This window comes from Natator depressus, chromosome 11, assembly GCF_965152275.1.
Source record: "Natator depressus isolate rNatDep1 chromosome 11, rNatDep2.hap1, whole genome shotgun sequence".
Taxonomy (NCBI): domain Eukaryota; kingdom Metazoa; phylum Chordata; order Testudines; family Cheloniidae; genus Natator; species Natator depressus.
The window spans coordinates 58152537-58170089 of NC_134244.1; the positions used below are offsets into that span (position 1 = coordinate 58152537).

The window sequence follows — 17553 nt, forward strand, 5'->3', positions numbered from 1 at the left end:
TCGCGTCTAGTGTAGACGCGATAAATCGATCCCCAATCGCTCTTCCGTCGACCCCAGAACTCCACCACGGCAAGAGGAGGAAGCGGAGTCGACGGGGGAGCAGCGGCCATCGATCCCGTGCCGCGAAGTAAGTGATTCTAAGTCGATCTAAGATACGTCATAAATTGAAGACAGAAGGGAAAAAAAAAAACCTGTGAAATTTTCCTTTCACTGGGAAACAACATTCCCACTCTTCCCAGCCATGGCTGAAGTGCAGCCACATCTCACTAATCAGTTAGGTGCTTAAACAGAAATCATTTAAAGCTAGTTTCCTCTCTTCTCTGGCAAAATGTTCGAAAGTGAGACCACTGCAGTGATTACAAAGACAAGAGACAAGACATTAAATACCTATTGTATGCAATCTCTGCGTCCCAGTCTCTCCCAGGAGGAAGACTTCTCAGTGCAGAGAAGGAACTAAAACCTAGCAGTGTGTAGCCCAATCAGCTATGCCATCTGGCTGCTCAATTTATCCATTAGTAGTTGTCTGTTTTCTTGCAGGGGGTTACAGCAATCGTGGGTATTAAGGAAGGATTTGAAATGGAACAGAGTATTGGCCTTACAGATCAGTTTAGAATTGGCCTTTCATGAATAAGGGAGAGGGTGGAAGAAAGCACGTATATATTTGTGGGAGAAGCAGACAAATGGCCAGGCATAGCTGATGTCATTAGCAGAGCAGAAGAGATGACATAAAAAACAAGACTGAACTATCATAATGCTGGGTTCAGAAAACAGGCAGTTTCCCTTCAAGTAACATGGTATTTGTTTATAAAAATGACTATTTGCACTGCATGTTGTGGAAGAACTTTCTAAGCTATTTTAACAGTTAGATGAACCCAATACCAGTTACTAACTCTGTAATATTTCTGTGGCTCTTAGCTGAATAACTTTTTAGCACTATTAATACTCTCTTCCTAGACATTCAAAATGAACATGTGCCTATCATATGAAATAACATTGATTTGTTTCAATTAAGTACAAATGAATTCTCCATATTCTGAAGCAGTTTATTGAATTACAGCTGTATGACTCACACGTACTGTTGGTGATAACAGGCTTCTGTCTCACAGCCCCATGCTCAGTCACATGTGAATGATTTTCGAGGCATGAACATGGAATGGTACTCTTCTGCATACTTAACACTTGCACTGCCAAACACTGAGTTGTTTGAAAACACAAAATTCTGCTTATACAGAGGGCTGAAAGAGTGACAATGTTAAAAAGAAAATGAACAGCAGTGTTTAATCCATCAAACTAAATAGGCAATACATTTCATACATGAGATCATGGCCATTGGACGCTAGTAGTCAGCACAATGGATTGCTAGACTGAAGTTACTTTCTGAATTCAAGTATCGGGGGTAGCCATGTTAGTCTGTAGCCACAAAAATAACAAGGATTCCGGTGGCACCTTAAAGACTAAACAGATTTATTTGGGGATAAGCTTTTGTGGGTAAAAAACCACTTCTTAAGATGCCTGGAGAAGCATCTCTGAATTCAGTTTCTTTTATAGATTTAACTTGGTACATTTTTCAAAGTACCCTAGTTATTAAGCACAATTTGATAAAACACGTAAAATCCCAAATGAAGAACCAAGTCTCATGTTTAATACAACTTCCTCAAATCTTTCATGTTACCTGTATCTGCGTAAGAGTTTGAATGCAGATGTAGAATGCCATACAGGACTTCCTTTGCTGAAACAGACAATTGTGATTTAATGTAACAAATTTTCAAGAGACTAGGCCCCATGCTGCATTTTTGGAGGCGGGGGGGGGAACCAGGGGAATGTAAAAAATCTGCACAAAAACCTTTAACTTGCAAAGATTCCACCCAATGTTCCCTCTTCTCCAAAACATCTAGTGTGTGACCCATGCCATGAAACTACTCACTGACCTGGGAAGTTTCTTTTGGTTTCAGGTTAGCTCCTGCCTGTGAGCATGCAGCTAAGTGCCATTGCTGCTCCTCACTAAAAATCTCTTTTGATAGTTATAGGTTGGAGCTATTTAATACATAAGACATTTGAAAGTTAACAAGTCTATCCAAGCACAAAATTATACACACACTGGTTATGCGAAAGAGTGCAATATCTAGCTTTACAGATTTAAAAAATGGATCAAAATAGATATTTATGTCTCCAACTAAAGGAAAGCATGTTTGTGCCCACTCCATTAATGACGGGCTTGATCCAACTTCCAGTTATGTCAACAGGGAATTTGATCAATCCCTTTAAAAAGAAATCCTGTTTTACTTCCCCACCACCCGCAGTCTGCTCGATTGTTTCATCTACCAGTTGAATCATGTCAAAAAATTAAATTGTAAACTCTGATGCGGGGCCTGTCTTTACTACAAGTACATACAATGTCTAGCACAATGGAGGTCCTGACCAGTGCCTCTAAAGGCTATTGTAATTTTTATTTATTTATTTAATTCTCCTCCAGCACCCTCAGGTTGAGTTTCTGCCATTTATTTGTCTTGTGCTGGACTGTTCAGGCTTCTGAGTGACATGTTATGGATTTGGCACTAATACTTATTTAATAATAATAATATTGCAAAAAATTACTTTACTACCAAGGAAGATTACCTAGAGTAAATAGGGAACTGATGCCATCACAGAAAATCGCACAAGATTTTTTCTGAAAAGTGTGTGTGTGTGTGTGTGTGTAAAATAATTCCAGACTATTGCTGATCTTTAGTGTATGTTTTTAAATCTTTTAAAATCATCAAACATTGAAGAGCAGGTAGGAAGGAAATATTAAGTCTTAGGAAACTCATTTTAGAAAGATAAAAAGTCCATTACAAACAGCGCCATTATACAACAATGAAGTAATGAGTAAACAAAATTGAATATGTATGAAAAAATTGATTTTTCATTCAAACTCTCTTCTAAAAACATTTCAGACTCTAGGGCCAATGGACACAAAGGACTACACAATGTTTGCATTTTTCCATAATGTTTGTTCTTTTCTACATAATCAACCTTTCATTTAAAAAAAAATCCAAGTTTCTATCTTGGCCATTAAAGATGCAAACTGGCCTTCAAAATGTAAGTTGATGGCCAGAAAACTGCAGTTTTGCCGACTTTCATGATATTTGGTGTTTTTCTTAGCACCTCCGCTATAGGAGGCACGTTATTACATGAGAATCTCACTTTTTAAAAAAAAATTAATAAAATCTAAGTTCTAGCCCTCATGGTTGCAGAGTAAAGCTTGAAAAGTCTCATGATTTAAGTCCACCATGCGATTTTTGCACACTTGGGGTTGGCAATGTTAAAACTCTTTTTAGTCAAGCAAGACCAGCAAAGATATGCACTATATAAATCTCATATAAAGCAACATTGGTCTAAACACCCAAGAAGAATCAAGGCACTTCTTCAAGACATTGGCACAAATTCTGCTTTGCTACACAAGTGTAGATCTGCAGTACTCATTGATTTCATTGGTGTTACTACAAATGTACACTGGTGCAACTGAAAGCAGTATTCAGCCCATATTTTTGTTGTTTACCCATTTTTCAAACTCTACTGTTTTGTTGTCTGGGCTTGAAAGAGGCTGAACTTATCCTGCTCGTATGTTGGAGTCCTGCATATATGAAGGGAGTGAGGGGAGAACAAAGCGATCACAGCTGTGTGTCTGGCATAAGAGCCTTACTACAATTGTAGGACAGGACGGACCGTAACGGTGCAATGCCAGGCTGTTTCCAATTTCTAAGGAATACGATGTAAGCCTAGCTCGCCCATTCAATTCTCTGCTGGAGAACACTCCCCCTTGGGAATGTAATACATGTATGTCTCAATTCTGTTTCCCCTTACATTTCCTAGTCCCTCCTCTGTGGCAGGTGGGAGGATGGCTCCTTTCATTGCTGTTAAACTGCTCTTCCTATATTCTCCCCAAAAAGCACTTTGAAGCCAGCAACCCTGCTCCTTGCTCTTGGTAATTCAGATACCTTTGCAATGTCCAGTATTTTACATATATGGAGAGTAGACGACTGAGTCTGGATCTCCCACATTATTAATTAACGTGACCTATTTTTTCCAATTTGAAAATATAAATTTAGGAACCTAACCTTGGTCTCAAATTTTTTAAAAACTTGACCTTTATCAATAACGGAATCAGCTAGGTTTGGTTTGCTTGTATGCGTGTATATTCTATTTTTAAAAGACAGTAACATCATGGCAGCTTGATTTAAATAAATATCTGAGAGAAGGTCAACATGTGTTGCAAAAATGTTTTTCAAAATCCACACACCCTGCCTCCATCCCAAAAAAAATTAAAAGTAAAGCGAGAAAACTCATAACTTACTACAAATTTCAAAACCTTTTGCCCATGTACATTTTACTATTTTTCTCCACAATTTCTTACCAGCTCTAGTAATAAATTATAATCCATGATGTAAGTTTGTCCCTTGACACCAGGGTCAGAAACTTTTCGTTTAGCAGATTATGCCAGGAAATCTCTGCTAAAGAGTTAAACATTATCATCCAGTTTGTCATTCTCCAAATTATTCTTGATCTTACTATTCACTGTTGATATATCGGATTCTTTCTCTCTTAGCGATGTAGACGTAGTAGGAATTTCAACAGCAGGAACTTCCTGTTCATCTGTTTTACTCAGTGAGGAAGATGACTGAGATGGTGACACAATACACAATGGAGTCCGCTTCAGTTTTACCACACGAGTGGTCATGGGTTTCTTAGACGTTGAGATGTTGAATGTAGTTTGATATGCTGCCCCATTTTCAGGACCTTCAGTTCCATAAGATGCCTGAGAACTTGTAGGCAATGATGTGCATACTGCAAATTCAGTTTTTGGCACTACTTTGCGCTGTACCGAACTATCACTGCTGGGTCGTTTAAGAGTTACCACAGAATGTGAAGACGTGTTACAGGCAGCTACCTTTAATGAAGCAGAGTTCTTGACTTTGATGTGGGTACTTGTTGAGGGACCAGAAAATCTAATTGGTTTAGGACCAGCTTTAAAGTTTGGACCATCTTCCTCCTCTTCAGTAAAGTCTATTAATCGTCTGTAAAACAAAGAACTGTCTCGTAAAGGAGCAATCTAGGTATTTTAGTTATTCTATGCATCACACGTAATTAAGCTGTAACTATGAAATAGCTTGTCTCCAACATTCATCCACAAATCTGATATTTTGTTTATTCCAAGGTCAGTTGTAGTTACTCATTTATGCTACTCAAAGTTGTTAGCAGTCATCATTTCCTATCAGTCATACCCCCACGTATTTTAACTTGGCATGAAAGGTTTTTAAGACAGTACTATAAGAATATTTTAAAAGGAGATGACATACAGAAAGTGTTACATTAAACTGCATGAGAGAGTAGTGAAGGAGACTGGGGGAAGTTGAAAATACTCAGATAAATTAGGGTATGGCCAAAGGTCTCCTGTGATACCCAGTAAGAAGACCCCAATATATTAAAAAATGCAAGACCTCAGGTACACAGGAGCACTGACAAGATTACCAAATTAAAGCATGTAAAACAGCTATAGGAAAAGCAAAGATCCCAAATGAAAAGAAGATTCCACTAAAGACTTTCAAGAGAACAAATGAAGGGTAAAGTGAAGGAAAGACAATAGGATCTCACCAAAAAAAGGGCACTTTTATGTTCTTGGCAGAAGTAGCTAGCATTTCTACAATGTTCAACTAACACTTTCTCTCAGTCTGTGTGGCAATGGAAAATGAACAGATGCCAGGAAGATTTAAATTCATCAGGGATATAATAAAAATAAAACTGGTGGAAATCCAGGTCACACTGAAACAGCGGATCAAGAAATTAGAACATGTAAGGGTTGACAAAACAAGGGCTGTATTAAATCCGAGCCAAAAGTAGGTCAAAGAGAGAATTAGCAAATGTACATATAAACCACTCAGGGCGGAGGGTTAAAAAGGGGAGCACAGAGATTGCAGTGAAGCCTATATAATTTTGTCAATACTTTTAAAAGGTATTAAGGCAAAAGCCAGGAAACTATTAATCTGTAATGCTGACTGCCACAGTGAAAAAGATAAGGAAATTGTTACTCATTGATAACAGGAGAAAGCCTAGAAAACTGAGTATGAAACAAACTATAAGTATTTGCCATAGGGAGAACTTTGGGCAGTTGACAAAGGAAAGCTGTAGATATAATTGACCTGAAGTTCAGGAAAGATTTCTGTAGTGATCACCAAGAGACATTCAACTAGAAAGCCAGTACTATAAATAGAATGTGAAGTTTGTGAACTACCTGAGTAGTGAAAGAACAGATTTAGATACATGACAAAACAATGGATGATCTTGTAAGTACTTAATGCTTTGGAATAAAAGCAATTGTGGAGTGCCCCATGGATTCACACTGGAAGAATTAACAGTATCAGAGGTCGTTATTCACTAATTTTGTAAAACTGAGAAGTCAATATGAAGGATAAAGGCGATACTATTCAGATTGACTTGCAAACCCAGTGTAAGGTAAAGAGACAAAGTACAGTTTTAAAGAGAGACACACGAGAGGGGAATGTATCCTCAATGTCCATATAATACATACCAGAACAAAAGGAGGAAGGGGGAGGAAATGAAAACTAACGACCTAAAATCTTCAACCCACTGCTTATCAGCAGTAATTAAGAGGAAATATTCCCATAGGAATAACTAGGATTATCTAATGTAAACTAAAATAAATTATACAGTGCTTCATCAGAATAATGGGCTAGATCAAGGGTTTCAACTGGGTGTCTGAATCAAGTGCTTTCCTTGCACCAAAATCCCACTGAGCAGGAATCTCACATTTGTGCTTCTGCGTATTGACTGCACCTGTGAAGATGCATCAGAGCACACTGAAATAGACTACAATTATACCATTCTACTGAGCTTCAAACTGCTCTACTTCTGCATCATGAGAGAGGGATGGAGGTAAGTGAAGGAGACAGTGAAGATACAAATACAAGGTAACAGAATTTGGAAGTGTACAGGAGGGAATGGAGGCTTCTTGGCAATCTAATGGGAAAACAGATAACTCAACTATGACACAGAGACCCCTTGGAAAGGATACTCTGTTTTTTATGAACAACTCTCACCTCAGACCTGACAAACTCATTATGCCAAATATCTTGCCTGATGTTTATCCATAAAGAGTAACATGTAAGGTATCTACAGAAAGTGTCTAACTTTTCAAGATTCATAATCATTGTGAGATGTACCTACGGGTAATATTTAAGGAACAATGTATCGATTCTGAAAGTATGCTTTATAGACTTGGAAAATGGTAAAGATTAGTCATCGGGATGTCTCAGCAATTTGGGCAAGAGGGAGTTACCCCACCCTGTCTGGCTGGTAATGCAATGCAAAATTCAATTGTTTAACCTTGTTCAATACTAAGACTTTGAATGGGAAACCAGCACAGGCAATGAAAAACAGTCAAAACCATTTGAAGGGGAAAAAAAGAAACTTTACGAGACAGGGTTGACCCTATCTATGGATAGAAAACAAGTTTATTTTGAATATAACAGGGGAAGGGGAAGGACCTCCATTCACTGAGGGAAACCCCTTGTGGTGGGGATAGGGTGCAGGGGGGGTAGGGGGGGAGTGTTTTCATGAATATTTGCATCCTGGTTTGTCTGAAATCAGCCAGCTCTGCAAAAGACCAAACTTTTGGGAGAAAATCTACTTTATTACATAGGAAAGGTAACCATTGATAAGTGTACACCCAAGTTTGCGTTTTATGTTTTGTTAGTGTTGTAACCACTTGTTTCTACCACTCTCTCTCATTTCTAATTAAGTCTTTATTCAGTAAACCTAATTTTGTTTTGTTAAAAGTACTCACAAGTGCTGTGTCATTTATAGGTTTGGTGGTCTAAAGTAAACTGGCAAAACTGGGGTACACTGGTCCATTTTAAAGTGTGTGTTTGTGGGGCAGGAGAAGGACTGTAGAATAAGAAAGATCTTCCCACAGGCCAAAATTAAGTTAAATTTCTTCTATTGAGGTCAGATTTGCAGTTCTCTTCCCCCTGATAAAAACCAGATTTTATAGAAATGAAGAAGGTGTAATGAAGAGACAGTGAAGAATGAAAGACAGAAACTTGAAGTTCATAATTATTTCAAAAGCTTACTTAAACGGGATCTAAAATTTTTAAGAAAGAGACTGAGGGCTTGTCTTCACTACCGGGGTAAGTCGACAAAAGTTCCGCTACTCCAGCTACGTGAATATGCTACTCCAGCAACGTAGATTAGGCTGACTTACCCCGGGGTCTTCACTGCGCTGCCTCGACGGGAGAAACTCTCTGGTCAACTTACCTTACTCTTCTCGGAAAGCTGGAGTACTGGGGTCAACCAGAGAGCGCTCTGCCATTGATTTAGTGGGTCTACACTAGAGTCACTAAATTGACCCCTGCTGCGTTGATCTCCCCGTAGTGAAGACAAGCCTGAAGTTGTTTTCTCTTATAAAAGCAGTAATGCATTCTACGGTGCATCTCAAGTAATCAGAGTTTGAATCAGTGAATATACCTTTTACGAACTGGAGACATATGATGGAGACTTCCTCTCAAAGGGCGTTCTTCAAGAGTCCAACATTCTATCAGCTGGGGCATTCTCCAATAGCTGAAACCTGAAGTTCCTAAGACAAGATACTTAACAACATCTGAGGGAGCATACTCAACGCATGTGTATATATGTAAATGCTAAGAATTATTATTATATTCAAGACCTCTGCTTTAGAATTATGACTGACAGGTATCTGTGCTTCAATACTATGTGTCTTTTAGGCATTCCACCATAGTGCCTTATGTTGGCCAGTCTATCGCACCTTTGAGATAGTAGCTCGTAGGATGTGAAGCTCAGTACTCCTCGAAATTCATCTCCATTCAACATTCCCACAGAGATATAACTACTAAAATGGAAGACAAGAATGAATACTGTACCTTTCCCTTCCCAGACATCAAAAGCATCCATCATCTTTTTCAGTTCAGTCACTGAATAATAACTCCAGATGTATTGAACATTACTTCCAGCCTCTCTAGAAATATTTTAAAAGTAAAAATTAGGTAGTTAATCTAGTTAATACTTTATAGATGACATATGTTGTACAAAACCCTCAAAACAATATTTCACTCCCTTCCTTTACCCAGAAAGAATCAAGGATTTCTTAGCAGGCTTTTTGCAAAGCGGATATGAAAATGTTATACTTTAACATCCTTTTCATTTCTATAAAACTCAGTACCCCTCTGATCCACCTGTCTTCTGCAAAAAATACCCACTGCTGAAAATGGGCATCAGCAATGCATGCTGCTGAACTGATGCTGAACATGGTTTTCATGCAATGGCTGACATGGACAAATGGTTTATCAGTTTCAGAAACCTGAGCTGAACAAAATTTGTCCGTGCTTATACTTGTAGCTGAAAAGTGTCCAACTCCAGCTTAACTGCACCTGCTGCTGACATGAATTGTCAGCAACTGGTATTTATTGTATAGACATGCCTAATGACTTCTGACTCCAACGTTTTCTGAAGGTAACTGATTGACTGTTAGGACTACTTTCCCCAGCTTTTTTTTTCCCAGTATTTTTTTACAATATGATCAGGTTTTGTTCCCACATTTACTACTTTGTTGGTTTGTTTGCCTTCATCTCATCCTGTGGCTGTTTCACAAAAGAAAAGTTACAGAATTCATGACTTAGGCCTGATCCTGCAACTCTCAATGACATGAGTAATTACTATTTAGAGTGACAACATGCTGGGGAACAGACAGTTAAATCCATACATGCCCAAGTACTTAGGAAAAGTTAAACTTATTCTAACAAAAAGTTTAGGAAAACCTGTATTTTACAAGAATTAAATGATCTGTATTAAATTTTACCTTCAGCTTTTTCTACAGTATATTTAAATTTATGCTTTACTTATATATGACAAACCTAAAACTTTTATTTTAAGCAAAAAATCAAAAGATGTGTAGTGTTACAAAACACACGCCCCTTGGGTGTACCCTGAGGTACAAGGTTAAAAGCAGAGTGCTTCCAGCCACCCACAAAAAAAATGTAGATGTACTAGTAACTAGCATTATTCTTCTTCTTAAAATGCACTACGGTTGTGGTATTGAAGCACATGATTATAGAATTGTAGAACTGGAAGGAACTTCAAGAGGTCTTCTACTCCAGTCCCTTCGTCTAATACTTAGTTCTGCCTTGAGTGCGATCTTGATAGGTGATTGTCTAACCTGCTCTTAAAAACCTCCAGTGATGGAGATTCCACAATGGATTCTATGTCCTTTGATAAGTCTGGGCATAAATTAGGCAGTTTCCTTTTGCCTTCATTTCTTCATTCCCCTGTTGTCTATCTCTTCCTCCTGTCTTGTCAGATAAGCTTTTAAAATGTGACTCCATTAATAACTAACAAACGTTGCATTTGTTTTCTGATCTAAGTATTAATATATACAATTTTTCTTCACTATTTAATGCAAGTATCTGCCTAAATGAAAACGTAATTTTAAAAGGGAAAGATGTTTTTAAAACAGTTCTTAAAACAAACTGAGGATTTACAGAAACTGTAAACTGGCCACCTTTTGTGGGCTCTCTCTAATTATTGTACTCCCTGCTTAATTTTAGATCTTTACTTTACTAATTTCCAGTAGCAACAACAATGTATTAACTAGATGCTTTCCAAACAGAAAAGAAATTAGGATCCAGCCCTGAGGAACTGACAGTCTCATTTCAGTATGCTCTCTGATGTCCAACAATCATCTTACCTTTTGTACATATTTTTATTATTTATTCTTCCTCCCAGTTCCTTGTCAAGTACGTCAGTCCCATCAGCTTTTGTGGCAAACACACCTATAATCCTACTCTCACAGCTTGCTCCAGATGTGTTGAGGTAGTGCAGAACCCAAACGGTAGGCTTGGTGCAGGCTAAACCATAAGAATCACAGAAGTCTATCAAAGCCTGGGGAAAAAAATATAAAATGTAGGACTTCATGTTGTTATACTAAGAATTTTTTTTAAATGACTACATTTTGTCACATTTATTTGGCTTTAATTTTGGCTTTAATTTTGGCTTTAATTTTGTCACATTTATTTGGCTTTTTTCTACTAAGTAAATCAATGGTGCAGCTTCATCTAGAAGAGTGTATGCAGTACTAGTCTTCCTACCTCAGAGAATATTGGAAATTGGAGGAAATTCAGAGAACAGCAACAAGAAGATTAGAGGCATGGAAGCAAAATTGAAAAGACTGTAATTGTTTATTTTAGATAGGAGCTGAATAAAAGGAGATATGATAAAGTATATAAAATAATGGTCTAGAGAAAACAGATCGGGAGCTTCTGTTCATGGTGTCTAGAGATTCTCACATTTAAATGTGATAGGTAATTTGAGCTAATTAGCAATCAAGCATTGTAAAAAATATCCTCTAGACAAACCCTAAAACAGTGAAGGTTTCAGAGTAGCAGCCGTGTTAGTCTCTATCCGCAAAAAGAAAAGGAGTACTTGTGGCACCTTAGAGACTAACAAATTTATTTGAGCATAAGCTTTCGTGAACAGTGAGTGCTGCACTGTGTTCCTTCTGTGCCTCAGTGGAATAAACAAAATTCTAACTGCCCTCAGTTTCCACAGATTCTAAGGCCAGAAGGGACCTCTGTGATCATCTAGTCTGACTTTATGTATAACACAGGCCATAGAACTTCCCCCAAAATATTTCCTAGAACATCTTTTAGAAAAACATCCAATCCTGATTTAAAAATTGTCCGTGACGGAGAATCCACCATGACCTTTGGTAAACTGTTCCAATGCCTTATTGCTCTCAACATTAAAAATATATGTCTTCTTTCCAGGCTGAATTTGTCTAGGTTCACCTTTTAGCCAGTGGATCATGTTATATCTTCCTCTGCTAGATTGAAGAGCCCATTATTAAATATTTATTACCCATATAGGTACTTATAGATTGTAATCAAGTCATCCCTTAACCATCTCTTGTTAAGCTGAATAGATTGAGCTCCATGAGTCTATCATTATTAAACATATTTCTAATCCTTTGATTATTCTTGTGGCTTTTCTCTGAACCCTCTCCAATTTATCAACATCCTTCTTGAACTGTGGGCAACAGAACTGGACAGTGTTACAGCAGCACATACCAGTGCCAAATACAGAGTTAAAATAACCTCTTTACTCCTGAGATGTCCCTGTTTATGCATCCCTGAACTGCATTATCTAAATAGAATTTAGCAGAGTGGCACTGCAATGGTTATGTGGGATGATAGAAGAAAATTAAAATACACAGTTTGTCTTTCAGATCTCAGGAAAAGTTTTCAAGACTGACACAAGAAACATCTTGTAAAGTGATCAAATTAAATCTGAAGTCACCGAAACACAAACATGGAACTTCACAATGCCAATTTTACAAAGTCACTTTTCAAAGAAGACCTGCATTTGAAACTGAAGGTCAAATTTAGAGTACTGCTTTACAGAAAATGTTGACAATTAACTTACAAAAATACAAACCCATAAAAATAGAGGGTGCAGAATGAAGAGAAATGCTGGTGTATCCTTCATTACCATGACTCTAATAGCAACTCTAATAAGTACCAAGTGATTTCTTCCTCTAAAACTCTGAGTTGATTGATGACATATACAAGTTATTCAAATATTATTTGGTACCAACTGAACAATATGAATTATGGAATACTTTTAGAAACATAAGAAAATGCCAAGACCTTTTTAAGTTCTATATTTGACCTTAAAGAATGTGTCTCAATTTCATTGGCTAAGTGGTCAGACAGACTGTAAGGATAAGGGATGCCAAAGTAATCTGCCTCTTCCTGCAATGCAATTCGTGTTTGTTCATCTTTAGGAATCCGAACTTCTCCATGAAGATAATCTAAAAGATACTCAAAGAGGTTTCCATCTCGATCAATAAGGCAAGCCCCTGAAAATAAAATAAAATATTTTAAAATACTGTTTGTAATTTAAGACAGAATTTTTGTTATATTTACCAAATTATCAAGTGGTGTATATATGAGACTTCCTTAATAGTTATTTAGAACAGGTATCTTGCTTGGGAGTGGTATCCTTTTCCCAGCAATATGTCATCACTTCTTTTAAAACTGCTTCTTTGCTTCTCTACTATATTTCTTAATTTGAAGATGAACAAACTAAACTCCCAATCCTACAATCCTGGGGTGGAGTCCTATGATAGCTGGAGTCCTAATGAGAAATCTGGAGTCATTCTGTGCAGATCACTTTAAAGGAAAAGAGGCTCAACTGATTGTACCAAATATAACCTCACGAAAAATGTACTCTATTTAAATGAGAAAATCACACTAACTCTAGATGCATCCAATCTTGATCTTAGGGAGTCAATGTCAAGTTGAAATCCAGTCTGCTTCAAAAAGAGTTTGGTCATTTTGTCTGCAGTACTGCACTTGTCCCTAAGTTTCCCTTTTTGGCTTTTACAATATTCTTCTTATTTGTTTTTTCTAAGATCCACACAAGCAAAAGGAGAAACTGACTGTACAAGGCCAACAATTAAACTGAGTATATACAAAGTGCTGTTTTTCTCTGTCTTTCAGCTACAGTAATCTTACATGTAAAAACAGATAAAACATTTCAAACAGAAGTGATTTTTTAAGTTGACTATGTCCCTTCATAAAAGTGAACACACAGTAATGAGTCTAATTCTACCCCCAATTACAGCAGTGCAATCCCACTCTTTGCAGTGAGGCTGCACAGCTATGTCTTAATGCAGAATTTAATCCACTGCAAATAGTTTAAATCAATATTTCATATCTAACTTCACTGCTAGTTAAAAAATGCAGTCTTCTCTACCGGCAATGACGCATTCTGGAAGTTATTTTGCACCCTTAATCAATCCCTTCGAACAATGTTTATGGTATGAAGACTCATTAACCATATCAGAAAATCATTCGTTAGCATTTAACTTTAAAGTTTTCCATTGCCTTATTAAAATTAGTGATAACACTTAATTTACACCAACTTTTGAATATAATGTTATCGTGAACTCTTTAATTCTCAACTTCATTTTCCTATAAAGTCCAGAGATATGTCTGCACTGCAACAAAACACTTGAGGCGGGCCCAGGTCAACTGTCTGAATCAAGGAGCTTGAGCTGCAGGGCTATAAAATTGCAGTGTAGATATGGGGCTCAGGGTGGAGCCTGAGCTCTGAGATCCTGCAATGAGGTGAAAAAGTCCCAGAGCCTGGACGTCAACCTAAGCTTGAATGACTACACTGCATTTTTATTTTGAAAAACAAGGAGGCAGCTAGTAAAACTTCAATCAATCATAAAAGATTTTATCCCTAAAAACTAAACGCAATTTTTAAAGAAAAAAAGTGTTCTCTAATTTTGTGGTGTCCCTAACTGAAGGCTAGTGGCTTGATTTTTTCAGAAGTACCTACCACCCACAAATCCCATTAAATTAATAAAAAGAAAAGGAGTACTTGTGGCACCTTAGAGACTAACCAATTTATTTGAGCATAAGCTTTCGTGAGCTACAGCTCACCTCATCGGATGAAGTGAGCTGTAGCTCACGAAAGCTTATGCTCAAATAAATTGGCTAGTCTCTAAGGTGCCACAAGTACTCCTTTTCTTTTTGTGAATACAGACTAACACGGCTGCTACTCTGAAACCACTAAATTAAAAGAATCTGGAGGTGTTCACCACCTTTGCAATTCAGGCCGTAGGATTGTATCCAAATATCAGCTTTATAATTTATCACTACTCCATCCTCTTACAGTCTCTCTGATTCTGGAGACTTGACTCAGATTACCTGAGAAGTATTCTTGTCCCTTTCTATGTATTACTTTTATTTATTTTTCCTGTGTGTAACCAGAGCTTTCATAGGTGTGTCTCAAGATTGAAAGAATATATTATGGCAGTTTCTGCCTATTAGCTACAGTAACTAATACAGTACCTCTGTAACTTGAATACTGCATAACATAAAGTATTTAAACTGACAATTTAAACTGATTCTAAAGCCCACCTGAGCAGATGTTAGATATGTACAACTTAGATTTATTTACCAGACTCATCTATTTTTAGAGGAAAACGTCCACTGAACATGGATGCTAGCATTGAATCCTTAAAGCGGCATAAAGATTTGCGTCTGGCTGTGTACACACAACCTCCCACATTAAGTCGAAGAATATCTAGCACCTCTTCAGTCTTGCCGTCTTCCATTGCATTTGCAAATTTCAATATTAAGACAGTTATGTTCTATTAAATCCTGTAATAAATGTGCAGAAATAAATATAGTTAATTCTAATACAAAGAAAGCATATTTCATACAACACATTTAAGTAAATATTTCTGTTCAACTTGGGCATCTTGATGTAACACAATAAAACAAAGCCAAAAAATACCGTACATCTATCTTGAAAATTATCCTGAAAATTTACTAGTGCCCAAAAGCAAATCATCTGCCCTTATGCCAATGTTAAAAAAAAAAAACCTGTGTATCTCACTAACTCAGAAAAAAAAAACAAAAAATACCAAACACACACACAACTACTCTCCCTATGCAAATGCGTACATAGAATTTTGCCTGGCCACTCTATCATGTGAAAGTAGTAGTGGAAGACTATGGAATAAAAATCTTAGGTATTTTTGGAAACATTTAAAAATTGGACATTGGTGAAAAACTGCATAGTTCAAAGGACTAGTAATGGGATGTGGTGCCTTTTGCCGCTTCAAAAACCTGTTTTTAATTTGTGTTGCTGAATACAGGTCGGTGTTGTCAAAACGTGGTTTCACCTCTCCTACTGAGAACGTGAGACTTCGGTGGGGTTCCCTGTGGATGCAAGCGTCTACTGGCCTTGAGTTGACTGCAGATGAGGGCCCAGTATGAGTTAGATTTTGGCATAAACATCGGAAGAGAAACTTCAATATTTGTTTTTAAAAGTATACATTTTGTATATTAATACTTCACACTCAACCCTTCTGAGGATCTTCCAGTCAGTCACAAGTATGACCGGATTAGGCCTTGCACGATCACTTGAGCAGGTAAAAGACATATTAGAACCCTTTTAATTACGGCAGCCATTAGCAAAGCAAGATTGGCATCTGTTCCACGGGATTCCCAGGCTGCCAGTCTCCCTGGCTGGCGAGGCAGCTGCCTCCAAGAGGGGAATGTTTTGAAAAGGCCACGGCACGCCCAGCCTTTGCGATGGTATTTTATTCATGGAGTGAGTTGCGGAGGGTCCCAAGTGCTTTTTACCCGGTCAGCGTCTGTGCTGCCGGGCTACCCCCAGGGAGTGTAGTTTTCCCTTACACGGTGCAACGCCACATGTGACAGGCCGACCACCACCCAGCATCGCACACAGATCCGTGAGTCCCCGGCTGCCTTCACGCCCCGAACGCGGCTGGGTTCAAAGCAGCCCCAGGGAGCGGCGGGAGCCGCCGGTGAGCGGTGCCTGCCCTCGGGCGCCCCCTCCCGCCTTCCGCCCCCACCGGGCAGTCGGGCGAAGCTCGGGGTCGCCCCTCGCTTCCCGCGGCCGGGCCGCCTGCCAGCGCCGCGCTCGGCCCAGACCGGCCGGCCTGACCCGGCACGCCCAGCGGGGCGCGGCGGCGGCGCTGCCGGGCTCCAGAGGGGAGACGCCGGCCCGGCTCCCCGGGAGGAGGCGAAGCGCCTCCTGCGCTCGGGCCCGGCCGTGGCGAGGGCCGTATTTCACCTAACGGGCGCGCCGCCCCGGTGAAGCGCAGGAGCAAGGGAGCGGGCGGGCTCTCCGCTCAGGCCCTCTCAGCGTGGCCCCCGGGAGAAGCCAGGCCGCGCCCGCCCTGAGCGGCCGCAGCGAGGGGCTGGGGGGCGCGAACCGGCGGGCGTGAAGAGGAGTCGGTACCTGCTCCGCCGCCGCCGCCGCCGCCACAACAGGGACTGTCCGTAGTCCGCACAGCGCCGCCCTGCGGCCCCGCCGGCCGGGGAGCCCAGCGGCTGCGCCTCGGAGCCGGGCCGTGGGGCCAGGGAGTGAGAAGGGACCCCCCACCCTGCACAGCAAACTGCCCCGTATGCCCCATGGGGGGCGGGGACCCGCACCGCGACTCCCCAACAGCATATCTGCCCCAACTGTGCTGGGCGTGACACTGTGTCGTGACCCCCCCATCCGCTACCCCTCTCATCCCTACCTGGGGAGTGAGCTGAGGGGGGCTGGTCACGTTTCTCAGCGCTGGAGTTTCAGGCTAGCTGCAGACTCCAGCGGAGCGAGGTCCCTGTAGTGACACTCTGGTTATATGCTTGAGAACATAAGAACGGCCAGAGTGCATCAGACCAATGGTCTGCCTGGCCCCCTGTCCTGTCTTCAGGCAGTGGCCAATGCCAGATGCTTCAAAGGGAAGGAGCAGAACAGGGCAATTGTAGTCTGTCCTTCCATCTGCAGACCCAGCAGATTCTGTGGTTTCTGCACTGATCAAAAAGGTGTTGCCAGACACAGAGATCTGCAGCATCTGTCTCAGCTCTGGTCCCATTAGATTCCCTGCCCCTGTCCTTCCAGTGCCAAGTAGTATTTTCAGAACTACGATCCACCTACACAAAATTTGGTAGAGAG

At 39.8% G+C, this 17553-nt stretch overlaps 1 protein-coding gene across 3 annotated transcripts; it reads right to left on the bottom strand.

Moving 5' to 3' along the window:
* Positions 1–121: 121 nt before the first annotated feature.
* Positions 122–16955, bottom strand: KCTD18 (potassium channel tetramerization domain containing 18). 3 transcript variants are annotated; one of them, XM_074967876.1, is made up of 7 exons: positions 16852–16955; positions 15037–15239; positions 12711–12922; positions 10754–10947; positions 8934–9028; positions 8521–8620; positions 122–5054 (listed from the first exon to the last, which is right to left on the bottom strand). In XM_074967876.1, the coding sequence occupies exons 2-7, from the start codon at positions 15191–15193 to the stop codon at positions 4499–4501; spliced, it is 1314 nt and encodes a 437-aa protein (XP_074823977.1). In that variant the 5' UTR covers positions 15194–15239; positions 16852–16955; the 3' UTR covers positions 122–4498. The 3 variants fall into 3 exon arrangements, with proteins under 3 accessions (XP_074823977.1, XP_074823975.1, XP_074823976.1); XM_074967874.1 differs by having other exon boundaries at positions 8521–8629; XM_074967875.1 differs by lacking the exon at positions 16852–16955 and adding an exon at positions 16284–16399 and having other exon boundaries at positions 8521–8629.
* Between the last annotated feature and the right edge of the window lie 598 nt (positions 16956–17553).

Bases quoted from the DNA above. Each gene is read 5' to 3' on its own strand.
- KCTD18 (XM_074967874.1), bottom strand. From the start codon at position 15,193: ATGGAAGACGGCAAGACTGAAGAGGTGCTAGATATTCTTCGACTTAAT. The intron at 10,948-12,710 runs GTCTTGGCATTT...TTTTTTCCCCAG, and splicing joins CAAATATAGAACTTAAAAAG to GCTTTGATAGACTTCTGTGA. The intron at 9,029-10,753 runs GTAAGATGATTG...AAATATTTCTAG, and splicing joins AATAAAAATATGTACAAAAG to AGAGGCTGGAAGTAATGTTC.